Genomic DNA, 12,883 nt, shown 5'->3' with positions numbered 1-12,883 from the left:
TTTCCTCAAGAAGCAGCAGCTTTAGTTTTACTTAAAGTACCTGGCCCAAACCACATTTCTATAGGAGATTACTTCCCAGATGAATGGAGAACTTTGAAACAGAACTGAAATCATTCAAGAAAAAAAGCCAAACGTCAAGGAAATTTCTACACTTGCACACCTCATATCCTTTATAAGCATAAGGAAACTGCACACTAGAGACATAAATATTAAAGAGACGATGGCAGTAATGTAAACTTTCTAAAGGAAGTTTTCTAGTTTATATTAAACATGCTGACTACAAAAGTAACATCAATATTCAAGACCAATGCATACTGCTGATTAAGGAACATCCAGAGGTTAAGATCACAATCTGCACTTCTACTATGCAATTCACTTTGAACTCCCAAGTCTAACCTATGATGAAGCCTCCACAACGTCATTCCTGTTCAGTATTTTAATCACAAAGCAGCAGAATGAACACTTATGTATCAACAATGCTTAGCATTATAACATGCTTATAACAATGATTTATTTGATCCAGCGTCTCTTACTGTTCTGATGTATCCCAATATACTACTAACAACAATCCCAGTGCATTGATGAGAACTACCCTTTATAATCCAACCGTAACCTCCAATCGCAAACTAATGGTGCAATCCATGCAAAGACAACAATGTGCATTTTCATGCCATTGTCTTCCTGCATTAAGCTACATCAACCAAAACCGGTTAGCTTTCCACTCAAATTTTTGAGGTGTGAGTCCCAACATGTTGGCAAGGAACTCTGAAAGCCTTACTCACGAAGAGCTACTAAATGGGTGGAATATCAGGTTAAAGACTGCGTATCAAATTTCATCAGCAAAGCAAGCCCTGTATAACAAGTATTCAACATCATTATTTAATTGAGGCTTATACAGTCACAGAAGAGCCTGTTCCTGCTACACACGGAACGGGCAGCTAATTCTGATATTCTTGTCACTAACACTGGACACATCTTTACAATAACACCTTTAGAATAATACATTTCTAAGCAGAATTGCTTCTGGTTTACACTATGACTGAATTAATACTTGTGAATGCAGAATATAATGAAACCATTTTTTAGCTAATGCATTACAAGTGGAACAAATATAGGAATGATTTTCTATGAGGTATGAATATGCCCATTTGCTTCTTCATAAACGCCATTTCATACAGTGTCCCAAATCCAGAGTAGAAAAATTCCTCAAGTCCTTCATTGTTCCCCTCCTTTTTAAGGGCTGAAGTACCAGAACTTTATAACAAAGCCAGCAAATGCACACAATTCACTAAACACGATCTTTGCTCTTAAAGCCTTCTGATCACTCCTGATCGACAAATAAAGAATCTTTTAATGAAGTTTATGTGTTGTTACTACTTTCAGATTTCTGAGCTGATACCAATTCAACGTTTTGGGTAGGTTTTGCAGAAATTCGTGTATACAAGATACTTTTTTCTGCCTTTACTTTGCTGCTGATCCGTATTTGAAAGAGGAACTCTCAGAGGAGACTCTTGGCTCCCTAACCTGGCTCTCAGCCTGAAGCTACCCAAATGGCTAGCAGGCTTCCAGTAATGGACAACAATGTATTGAAAACTGACTTCAAAAGCACGTACTACCTTCCACTTACAAGTGTAAAGCAAAGTGGAAAACAAAATCTATGTACCCTGAAAATACCAACCTCAACCCACCGCCCATCCTTAAGTACACAGAGAACTCTTCAATAATCCCATATGGAAACAAAGAAACGAAAAAATGGGTTACAAGTTCTAGATTACACCTCTGTTACCATATAAAGGGTGTCACCAAACACAGGTGTCACTTCAACTCCTGGACAGAAAAGTCACACATTAGTAACCACTACTAAGGATAACTGAAGTGGCTAGTGTAAAACAGAAAAACTGATTAAGATGTGAACAGATGCAAAAAGGATATTTTAAGTTTCAATGCCAGAAGAAGATGATCTAGAACAAGAAAAGTGCTTTGCTAGTAACAGCTAAAGAACTGAGTTAAAGACTCCAAACACAGCCGTTCAGCTCAAAAAGCTAACAGGTGAAGCAAAAGAGGTGTTGATGAGCACTTCATACATAAGGGTTCTGTATATTTAAAGGCTCCAAAGACTTTTCTGCTAGTCACGTAGCATAGTATTTGTTAGGATGCTTGGGAGAACATTTTCATGACCACATGTAAGTCTCATAAGCATGCACAAATTTACCCTTCTCTTAAGAAGAATCTAATTAACTTCGCTAGTTTTTCTTATTTCTAGACTATAACCTAATTTTGATGTACTGGTAATTACTAAAAAAAAACCCCCAAACCACCACCACATTTCTTTGCAACAGTCAAGTCTTAGCAGTTACAAGATGTTGTGTTATTCCAGGGCCATTTGGATCTGCTCTGTCTGCGCTACTGTCAGAAGTAATGATCCTGCTCCACCCTCTGCTTCTAACCGATTCCTCACACTGACTCTAGCACTCACGCGGCAAGGCAGAGCAGGTAACTGACCTGGCAGAAAATGAACCAGTTGAGCAAGCTAAGCTGATTTAAGATAAAATGTGATCTTTACAATCAGGCCTTTTAAAGAAAACCTGGCAGTCTTTGCTCATTTCAGCTATATTCTGAAAAAAAAAAATTCCTGAGGTACTAATATCAATTGTTAACATTTCACTCAATTTGTAAATGACTCAATTTATTTAAAACAGTTATGATCCTATTTGTAAGGATCACTCCTGTTTTCTAGAGAGGATAGGGATGGCAAAAACAGGGTTTACCTAAGCATACTATTAAAAAAAAGTTTAATCAATTTTACAGTTGAAAAATAGTATTTAAAAAAATTAAAATCACACTTTTCTATCAGCTTATTCCTAATACTTCTGAGTGACAAGTTCCCGCAGCTCTGGTCATCAACAATAAATTCAACTTGAACTAACCTTTTAACTATTGACATATGTAATAAAAAGTCCTTTAGTTTCACTGTTAACAGTAAAAAACCAATATGAAGAAAACATTCGTATATAAGTACATAAGATTAGCACCTGGTCTTCAGCACTCCTTATTTCTCAGTATTTGGGAAACCCACGCTATGTATTCAGTAGTTTATATTTAAGCCTCTCTATTTAAGTATGTCAGGTTATCAGTACTTGGAATGACATACTTCAGAGAAGACTTTTTTCAACCTACAGTCATGACTATATTAAATTAGTCCAGCTTTTTACTAACATCAAAATCTAAGCCACTTTTTTTTTTTTTTTTTTGGCATGGTCCACATCCAATCCAGTTTTCCACTTCTCAGAGAAGCATGCAAGAGAAGTTTAAGTTACGTATATTTAAGGTATTTAAAAAACTCCACTTGTTTTTAAATAATGTGCTTCTCCAGGTGTGTAACGGAACCATACCTGCCATTTACAGAATTATTTCATTGTATTGACATTTACAATACAACTGCTTTTTAGACATCCCAGATGAATTCTAAGAACTGCAACTCACTGGTAACTCCCGAAGAGCATCTGCCAAGTCCCTTCTGCTTCACTTCTCTGTCAGGTGTCTGTCACATGAGCAAAGGCAAGCACGGAGCAGCAGGGCACTGGGCCGGGCAGCTGGCAAGAGGCTGCCTGAACATCACACATCCTGGCAGGTACCAGGCAGCAGTTCGTCACATGTTGAGCGATGCCATATGACTACGAGTGCATCCATCCCACTGCCAAAATTCAGACAAGGGAGGAAGCAGGTTGCCCAAGCAAGTCACAAAGCTCTCGGTTCTCCCTGCCTGCAAGCATAGGGCCCCCTGGGAAAGGATACAGCAAGGGGCAGGCCCGGAGCTGCATACCTAGTTCTAGACAGCCACACATTGGGCAACTCCGTTTGAAATGAGAAGGCTCCTTACTAACGCAGTTTATTTTTCATAAATATTCTTACAGCTCAGTGGGTATTTTCTGAATCAATTTGACCAACACAGAACTGTACTTTCTAGGTGTTCTCTGAGCTTAACAGCAAATCCATAAAAACATTTAATAACTACGTTCTCCAAGCTTCTCCGTTCTGGCCCCAGGGACACCCATTACAATGAGCGTGCACAAACTTCCACAAATTACAGCCTACAGCTCATCTCCTAAAACCATGTTTGAGCTTCTCATTGTGGAATTTTCAAAACCATTTTGAGAGCACGCTCCTGTTCTCTACAAATGATACTATAAGCTCTGAAAGAGTAATACAGACTACATATTCAGGCACCACCATTGGCTTTGAATTTACCTCTGAATTTGTTCTGTTCCCACTGAAGAGATCAAATGTTTGATCTGCCTTTTCTAATATAGGTAAGAATTTTAAACGTGCACATTCTAGGCTCCTCCTCAAACAAACAAACAAACCAACCAACCCAAAAAACAAACACCGAACCAAAACCAAAACCCAACCCACGACCCACCCAAAACAAAACAAAAAAACCCAAACTGTGTAAAGTATAAAATTCTGTTAATCAGGAAATTAAAAAACACTTCGATAATTTTGAACAACACAAACATCACCCAAGAAAGATTATTTTTTTAGAAACATTTTAAACTCTATTGTGTTGCCAGGCAGAGCAAAATCAAAGGCAATGGGGACAACTGGTGAAACGAGAGCTACGATCTAACAAGAAATGAAAAAATTGCCACGTTCTAATGAAAAGCTGCGATTTGCATATTACTAGAAAGAGAATATTTGTCAAAGGTGATAGGAACATAAAAAACCAAACGACCCCAAACCCCACTACTCTCAAGGTTAGCAATATTTCAATGACCTTGAGCCCGGCCTTGAATTTAATAAGTACCAGCTCTGCAGAAAAGGATGATTTTCAATACCTGTGCACACTTTGGTTTAAATAATGCTCCACTGGATTTTTTTATTTTTTATAAAAACTAGAATGGTGTTACACTGAGATCCTCAGTTCTCTGCTTAATCCAATAATGGAAGCCAGTTCTGCAAACAGTCTTTTCTCCTTATCCTTCCCCATTCTGCCAATTTCATTTAAATGCTTCCTCTCTAGCCAGTGAGTTTCTAAACAGTTCAGCACATGTGGTTTGGGAATTACAGGGTGGGTGGGAGGGGGGAATACAATTATCAATAAAATAACTGCTTTCTCATAAAGCTAAAGGAAATCTAGTCTGAAATTGCTTTTCCTGGGTTAGATCTTAGTCACTTAGCATTTTTAAGCAACTGTCACAGGTAAATCGCACTCCTCTCCCACCACCCAACAGAAAATACATTCACAAATTGAAACAGCCCCTCCCTCTTTAAACCTTCTGTGTAGTCTTAGGTAGCTCTGAGACAGCGATCTAGGTGCCAACACTGGGAAGACTTGAGTTTCATGAGCACAGTGTTACTTTGCCAAGCACTTAGACACATGCAGCCACAACAGGAAGTATTCAAAAATTTTCTGGGGCAAGACAAAAACACCCTAAATCAGATCCTGCATGATGACTGCTCACTAACCAGCCCTGCTCTGGAAGGCGATCTCTGCAGAACAGTAATTTTCCAATGAGATTATCACGCCCCTGTTTAAAACAACTATAAGCACTTAGTAGAAAGCATTCACGATATACTGGCTATGTGAAAACTAGTTACACTTATTTAAAATTCTAGATTATACTAAAAAAAGCTGCCAGATCACATTACCCCAGTACCAACAGACAACCGGCACACACAAGGTACATCCCACTTCATACATCCTACTCGGTGCATGGGAAAACAGATAACCATTAATTCAGCACGAAGCTTCAACAAAGACGTAACACATCTGCAAGAGTGAGTACAACATGCAGAACATTTAAATAATCTCTAATTGCTGTCTACCCTCGGGTGCAGTATTCTCTTGTTTACAAATAAAACACTACAGAGCATAACAGGAACTGCTCTTTTCTAGCAGCCCCCAAACTATCTGGATTTACGGGCGACTGCCAGTTCAAACTTTCACCTTGATCGCCGTGCACCCTGACAAAAATTCTGAGCAGCTTTACACAGTGATAATCGTCAGTTCACTACATGACCGCAGAGTGATCTGAAACCTGACTGTACGTCTAGTATCTCCCTCTCGGGATTACCGCCTCTAGATGTTAAGCTTTTAGTTAGCTGACTGGGGCTTGTCTGCTTTTAAGAGTTCGTCCACTTGGGTTAACTACAGTCTCTCCTTCAGAAAGCAACAGCCATACCCACCTGCTGACTGAAATGATGGTTTGGGTCAGACTTTAGACAAAATTCTAACACCACAAAAAACAATCCTGCTCTACTGAAGCGGCTGTTGGTTTGAGAGGATTTTTTGGTTTGTTCTCCCCCCCATGATCTGAATCCAGCAAACTGCTGCCTCCCTCGGAGGTGAACCGCGCGGGAAGGCTCCGCGGGCACGCCTTCGGCAGCGCGGTTCCGCTGCGAGCCCCGGGCACCGCGCGGAAGCGGATCTTAAACAGCAGCTGAAACGGCAGCACGGCCTCCCGCTGCCCGGACATCGGGTGGCGCTGGCAGCTCCGCGGGGGCAGGCGGCGCCCGGCTCCCACGAACCCCGGGGGCGGCAGCGCCGAAGGCCCCCCCCCCCCCCCCGCTGACCTACGGCCTTGGCAGGCCCCGCCCCGCGGGGAGGTGGGTGGGCAGGGAGCGGGCCCCGGGCCTGCCAATCACGGTGAACGGCCGGCCTGCCCGGTACCGCCGTGACCTCAGCGGCTTTGGCGGCTCCGCCTGCCCCCCCTCCCCCGCCCCGGCCGAGGGGCACTTACCGTCCCGGGACGTGCCCATGAGCTGGTCCAGCATGGCGCGCATCTGGGCCTGCGCCGACATCTTGAGCGCGCGGGGGGCCGGCCCGGCCCGGCCGAGTCACGCCGACAGCGGCCTACAAGGCCCGAGGCCCGGCGCGGCGCTCAGCCCTCCCCCTCGCGTCACTGGCGGGCCCGGGCGGAGCCGCTCCCCCGACGCCGCGGGGAGGGAAGCGGGCGCTGCCTCTGTCTCGCGCTCCCGGTGGAAGGCAGAGCGGGAAACCTGCCTCGGTGCCGCCGCGCCGCGCCGCCTCGCCTCGCCTCCCCTCCCCCCTCCGCTCCTCCCGCTTCCTCTCACGCCTGCCACGCGCGCGCGCCAGCGGTAACGGAAACCCGCGCGCACGCGCCCTGAGCCCCCTCGTCGGCTCTCCGACGTCAGCGCGGACAGGCCTTGGCGCGCGCTGATTGGCCACGGCGTGCGGTGTTCGGCCGGTGACGCACAGCGCGGCGAGGTCCCTGATTGGGCCGTCGAGCCTTTCGCCGGGCTAGGCCCCTGGGGCGCGCTGATTGGCCGGGCGGCCCCGCGTAGCCGCTGTGACGTCCCGGTCTCCGGGTCAGCGGCGGCGGAGCTGGGGCGGCCTGATCCGCAGTGACCGCGCCCGCCGAGAGCGACACCAGGGCGCCGGGCCGGGGCTGTGGGGGCCCCGGCGGGCCCGGCCCGCTCCCGGGAAGCAGGAGTCGGGCAGTGCCCGCTCCGGTGGGTCCGTCCCGGGTTCTTGCCTCTCTGAGGGGAAACCCAACCGGAACAGTTTCATGACGGTTGATTCTAACGTGCCGAAGCACGTGGCTGAGCTGAGATTAACGCAAAGCGGGAGGGAAACCTGGGCTACGTAACGGACGTCTCTTACAGCCCAGCAGCCTGGTCCCGCTTACTCGTCCCCGGGACAGGCACGTTCTCCTCCTTGCTGGGACGCTCGCTCACCCAGTGACAGGAGCAAGTCACTAAACACGCGGGTGCGCGTAGGCATCCGGGCTGGGTAGGGGCGGGCGTGGATGGGTACGTACGTCTGAGCTAGCGCCGACGGGATATGCTTCTTAAAGACAATTCCCTTTATTTGACTGACATTCAGCACCACTTTCACGGCTCCGTTCTTCTCCCAAGCTGTCAAGCGCAGTTACGGTTGCATTGGTGAGAAAAGCAGCTGTAATACCCGCTTTTTAGAGAACCCCCCTTAAAACTGAAGTTACTGTTCTGTGTTGCAGCTGATTCAACTTACCGAGCGCCCAGATCCAGTCTCCAAAAGGCTATTTTCACAGCTTCTACCTATCCTAACGCCCGCGTTTTGCGACCATCCCTTTCTTAACCATCGTGTTGCCACCTAGCGCCCAAAAGCCGTCAAAGACTTGTCACAAGGATCAATTCTAATCGTCCACAACCAGGGTCACGTTCAGCTTTGAAGGTTGGCTTAATACGGGCGAGAAAAGGCAATGCAAAAAGCCGTTAGAAAACCCACCCCCAGTTGTCTGGATTTCACAAGGACTTGCAGAGAAGAGGCAATGCTCAGGCAGGAGTCTTCCACAACACGTCCAGGAAAAGGTTCCCTACCCAACGCTCCTCAGCCATTCAGAACATGTCCCGGCTTTGTTTTTTCTTTAACATATAAATTTACTTTTGTTAGTCATTACGTTACTTTGGATTGAAGGGGAAGTAACTGGAAGAGATACAGATACTGGTTAAAATTTTTCTCTGTTTAGTACCTTAGTATGTTTAGGGGAAACTGAGAAATGTTAGCTATTATTTGTACCCACACTGTACAACCTTTAGCTCTGGGCACTCGTTAAAGAACATCTATTTCTGGCCAAATTTCAGCTTTTCTTCCAGAACTGGTTTCAGTGAGCCATTTATTTTTCTTCTGGAAAGAAGAAAATCTGCTACAGGCTTTGGATGGAGTGAACCTTTAGTCCGTCTGGAAAGTAAATTGCAGAATCCAGCAGCTGCATTAAATAACTCAGAACGACAAATACATCACAGGGTACGGTGGCTTCCCATAACTTGCATCGACTGAGCCGCAGATAGGTTGGTACTTTCCCACCTGTGATACCAACACTTTTCCAGAAAGACACCACTGTTTAACGAGTGAGACACCGCAAGGATTGCAAACCGGATTTTTGGTCTACAGAACCTTAAAACTTGTAGTTCACATCTCCTTACCTTACCTAAGTAGCCCAAATCTCCCCAGTTTTAAGGCTCTATTGTGCCTATCCACTATACTTTGGGGATTAAACCATCCCCGAGTTTTAAACAGAGGGGAAGGAGAATATATAGATTTAGATGAAGTAATTCTATTTGCAACGCTTTTCTGACAGAATACTTTGTTTTCCCTGGTAGTAAAAAAAAAACAAAACAAGCACTCTTTTGTTATCCTTGCTTATAGCTCCTCCCCCATGTAAACAAGCCTCACATTTTTAGCCATTATAAGTCATCCTTATTACAGATTTCTTACACATCTTGCGTATATTTCAACCCTCTTCTGAGAAGAGAGCAGCAACAATTCAAGCCAGGATTTCTTTCTTATAAAAAGAAACTTGCTGTTCCAGATTGCAAGACAAGCAGAAAATGGCAGCCTGATTTGTGTTACCTAGTGTAACTGGCAGTTGTCAGTTCACTTCAGTTTTTCTGAGATTCACGGTGTGTAAGAACAGCATAGGAAGCCTACAGTCGCAGAGTCGACGGCTCAGAGACACTGAGAAACATGTAATTCATTAAGTAGTATTTCTCTCGTTGAACTGTTACCACTAGCTTACCACCGTGGAAAAAAAAAAAAAGTCTTCAAGATGAAAGAGGTTTGCGCTACGGCAGTGCTCGCCAGAGTCCATTAACGTTCCAAAGAAAGGGCCTTCGCTCTTGGGAGAGTAGAAAATTCCCCACACACAGAACGTGGCTGGAAGACCCTACAGTAAACGGACAAATTCTCTTACCTACAGGTTTTGAGGGGGGAACCAACACCACTTGCAACTCCTTAGACAAAACAGTTTAGCAGTGAAGGCTGTCATGTTTTTCCACTACAACCAACCTTCCCCTCATTCCGTGGAGGCTGCCTGTCATACCACACGTTCAGATGGAAGGGGTGTGTCAGGTACGCTCGATAAACTCCAGGGAGGGATTCCCAGTTACGGCTCTTTCACACCACACCACACCTAAAATCGACAGAAAACACAAACTAGGAAACCCAGGCCGTTTCCATAGTCCAGGATATTTATTCAGGAATAAATAGGGAACACAACACAAGCATCTTAGCCCTTCCCTCCCGGCTGCTGAGGCAACCTGAAGCCCACCAGGCCGGCGACCTCCTCAGGCGAGCGCTCCCCCCTGCCGTGGTACTCCTGGTGAAGGGCCGCGTGCCGCCGGACGCTGCGGAGCAGGCAGAGGTAGGTGGCAGCCTGGAAGTGCAGCTCCTGCCGGGCCCGGCACAGCTTCTCGCTGGTGACCTGCCGAGAGGAGGGAACAAGCCCCGAAGACTTCACCCTCCCCCCGAGGCCACGGGCTCCCGCGCTGGGCTGCGCGGCCTCGGGCAGGGGCGCCCCCGCCTCGCCTCCCCAGGGGGGAGGCAGGGGCGGGTGGGGGCCGCCCGCGCGTACCCGGTGGGCGCGGAAGGCCGCGACGATGTGCTGGTAGGCGGGCGTCTCGCGGTAGGGGCGGCCCGCCCGGTCGCTGGCGTGGCGGAGCTCCCGCAGGAGCCCGCGCAAGGTCCGCAGCGGGGGGCCCAGCGCCGCCATCTTCCGCCGCCGCCTCGCCGCGGCGGCCGGTAAGGAAGCGGGGGGCGCGCGCGGACTTCCACCCTCGCGCCTTGGGCCGGGAGGCGCGGAGGCGGCGAGGCTGCGCGCGCCTCCCCGAAGCGCGGCTCCGCCAGCGCGGGCTATCGAGCGCCGAGTCGAACGATCGCCTTCTCCTATGTCCCTCTTCCCCCCGCCCCCCCCCCCCCCCCCCCAATCGACGGAGGTCAAGTGCCGAAGGTCAAGCGTCGAGGCGAGGCCCTGCCGAGGCCCGTGCGCACGCCCCGCCCCCGCCTCGCGCTTGGCTGTCGGGTGGGGGGAGGAGCGACCCGCCGGCGGCCTGCGCGCGGGCCGAAGGTACCGGAGCGGGGTCACCGGGAGGCACCCGGCGGGCCCACCCCGCTGCGGGAAGCCGAGCTGGGCCGTGGCCCCTTCCTCCCCGAGCAGCCCATGCGTGTTTCTGAGGTCTCCGGCCTTAAAACGATCTGCAGCTCGTTACAGCCCACGGGGGACGCTCGGAAATGCCAGGAGACGCAGACCCGCGGCAGCCCGCGGCTGAAGAAAGGCGGCGCGGTTCTGGTGTCGGGGAGTTCCAGCGGGCTGACGGCCGTCCCGCCTCGGCCGGACGGGGTGGGAAAAAAACACCCACCCCAGATGGGACTCGAACCCACAATCCCTGGCTTAGGAGGCCAATGCCTTATCCATTAGGCCACTGGGGCTGCCGCAGAAGCAGCTTTCCTGTGTAGGTACTTCTCTCGTGTCTCCGCCCCTCTTCCTTTTACGGAAAGCGTTGAAGGCCGCCGACTGGGCAGCGCCTTCCCGCGCGCGGCTCGCGGACCGGAAGACGTCTGCCGCGTGGCCCACTGGGAGCGCGGGAAGGGGCCGGTGCTCGGCAGGAGAGGGCGGCGGCCCGGCCTGGGAGCCGGGGGGGGAGGGGAAGGGGGCGCCGGCTTTCTTCAGCTCGTGGGTCAGGCCAGGACGCCAGACTTTGCCTTGAGATAGCGCAGCCCAAAAGGGAAGAGTGCCCTTCTTATACTAATCCGCCGATAGTTTTAACGGGCTGCTCCTTGCTCGCAGTACTTCCCTTGCCTGCGTGGCTGCCCTGACTGAAGAGAGCTAGCAACCCTCCCACCCAAAACAGCAATGAAAAACCCAACGCAAAGCCCCACGCTTCAAGTGAAACCTTTTTACATCTTTATTTTTGTGAGAAATCACGGAGACGGGGCTAATATGTACATTCCTCTTTATTTAATACAGCACAGACACATGACATAAAAAAAAGTACACTCATGAAAAAAGCCTGTCGCAGTTAGGGACAGGGAACAGCTACGCCAAATTGAGTAAGGCTCCTACTGCAGAACAGGGGTCTGCCAGCAAGGTTGGATCCCAGAGCAAAGTCTGCTGCCAAAAAAACCTCTTTGCACTCCTTTCAGGAAAGCAGAAAATAAAAGGGCACGTCCCTCTCGGAACAGGTAGAGGTGGCCTTATCTGCAAGGTTCGCAGGATACCAACCCTATTACTGCGTTTGGGCCAAAGCACAGATAAAATGAGAAATGCTCTCCAGCTATTCTTACAGAGGGCCAATAGTCCTGACCTCTGAAAATGTCAGACTTCTCAGGAATAGCAAACCTGAGCATCTCAAAGGAGTGAAAACATCAAGTAGTCACACAGAAGAGTTAAAATTGGTCTCCCCGATAGGGCCCTGCTAGCCACAGCTGGGAGTGTGCAGGGGAACAAACCGGCTTCCCAACGAACAAAAGACTAACAGCCATTAAACTGACCAGAACAATATACACATTTGGAACTGATGCGGGCTTTTGTGGCAGCAGCTTCTTCCTTTTCCTGCTTCAGTTCAGGATGGAAATTGAGCAGGCACCAGTTCCTCTGGCAAAGAGCCTTACACACTTTTAAAAAATTAAAATACAAAAAAGGGAGACAGGTGTATTTACAAAATCCATGGCTGGTACAGTACATCATTTTTAAGACACACTAAATGCTACAATCTTTCAGGTCCTGAGATTATTACAAAAAAACCCAACAACTCAAAACTTGCGTTCAGGTCCAGTTTTATAATGAGAGAGGAAAGAAATCACACACTTAAAACACAGTATCCCTTGAAGTTATTGGAACACACCTCCCTAAAAATCCAAATGAAAGTGGTGCTAACCACCCAAATGTAGCTGCATTTGGTTGTTCAGGCTTGTTGTCACAAGAGGGGAGCATTTCACAGGGGAGTTTCTCTGGAGAGCTCATCAGGTAAGCACACGGCTGTTGGGATCCTCTCTCCACGACTAAGCCCTATGATCCGAAATATGGGAGTATTAAAAGGAGAAAGGTGATCTTGTACAAATTCACGCTGGACTGAGTAAAGCATCACAGGAATCACCAACTCA

General features: G+C 48.3%; 2 protein-coding genes and 1 non-coding gene across 3 annotated transcripts in view; all 3 read right to left on the bottom strand.

The window, feature by feature from the left end:
- The window catches only part of LUC7L2 (LUC7 like 2, pre-mRNA splicing factor), a 37,520-nt gene extending 30,484 nt beyond the window's left edge, over nt 1-7,036 (bottom strand). The window contains exon 1 of the mRNA XM_076336526.1: nt 6,741-7,036. Within this exon, the coding sequence (XP_076192641.1) occupies nt 6,741-6,801 (61 nt within the window). The 5' untranslated portion in view covers nt 6,802-7,036. The remainder of the gene's footprint in view (nt 1-6,740) is intronic.
- Nucleotides 7,037-9,954: 2,918 nt separating this feature from the next.
- On the bottom strand, nt 9,955-10,595 carry FMC1 (formation of mitochondrial complex V assembly factor 1). Its single transcript, XM_076336549.1, has 2 exons — nt 10,356-10,595; nt 9,955-10,205 (listed from the first exon to the last, which is right to left on the bottom strand). Exons 1-2 carry the CDS (start codon nt 10,491-10,493, stop codon nt 10,011-10,013), a joined length of 333 nt encoding a protein of 110 aa, XP_076192664.1. The 5' UTR covers nt 10,494-10,595; the 3' UTR covers nt 9,955-10,010.
- Nucleotides 10,596-11,136: 541 nt separating this feature from the next.
- Nucleotides 11,137-11,209, bottom strand: TRNAR-CCU (transfer RNA arginine (anticodon CCU)). Its single transcript has one exon. It is a non-coding gene; the product is annotated as a tRNA-Arg (tRNA).
- Nucleotides 11,210-12,883: the final 1,674 nt, after the last annotated feature.

The sequence above is a fragment of the Aptenodytes patagonicus genome, chromosome 1, assembly GCF_965638725.1.
Source record: "Aptenodytes patagonicus chromosome 1, bAptPat1.pri.cur, whole genome shotgun sequence".
NCBI lineage: Eukaryota > Metazoa > Chordata > Aves > Sphenisciformes > Spheniscidae > Aptenodytes > Aptenodytes patagonicus.
The sequence above is the reverse complement of the archived record's forward strand: the minus strand, read 5'-3'. Positions and strand labels throughout refer to the sequence as shown.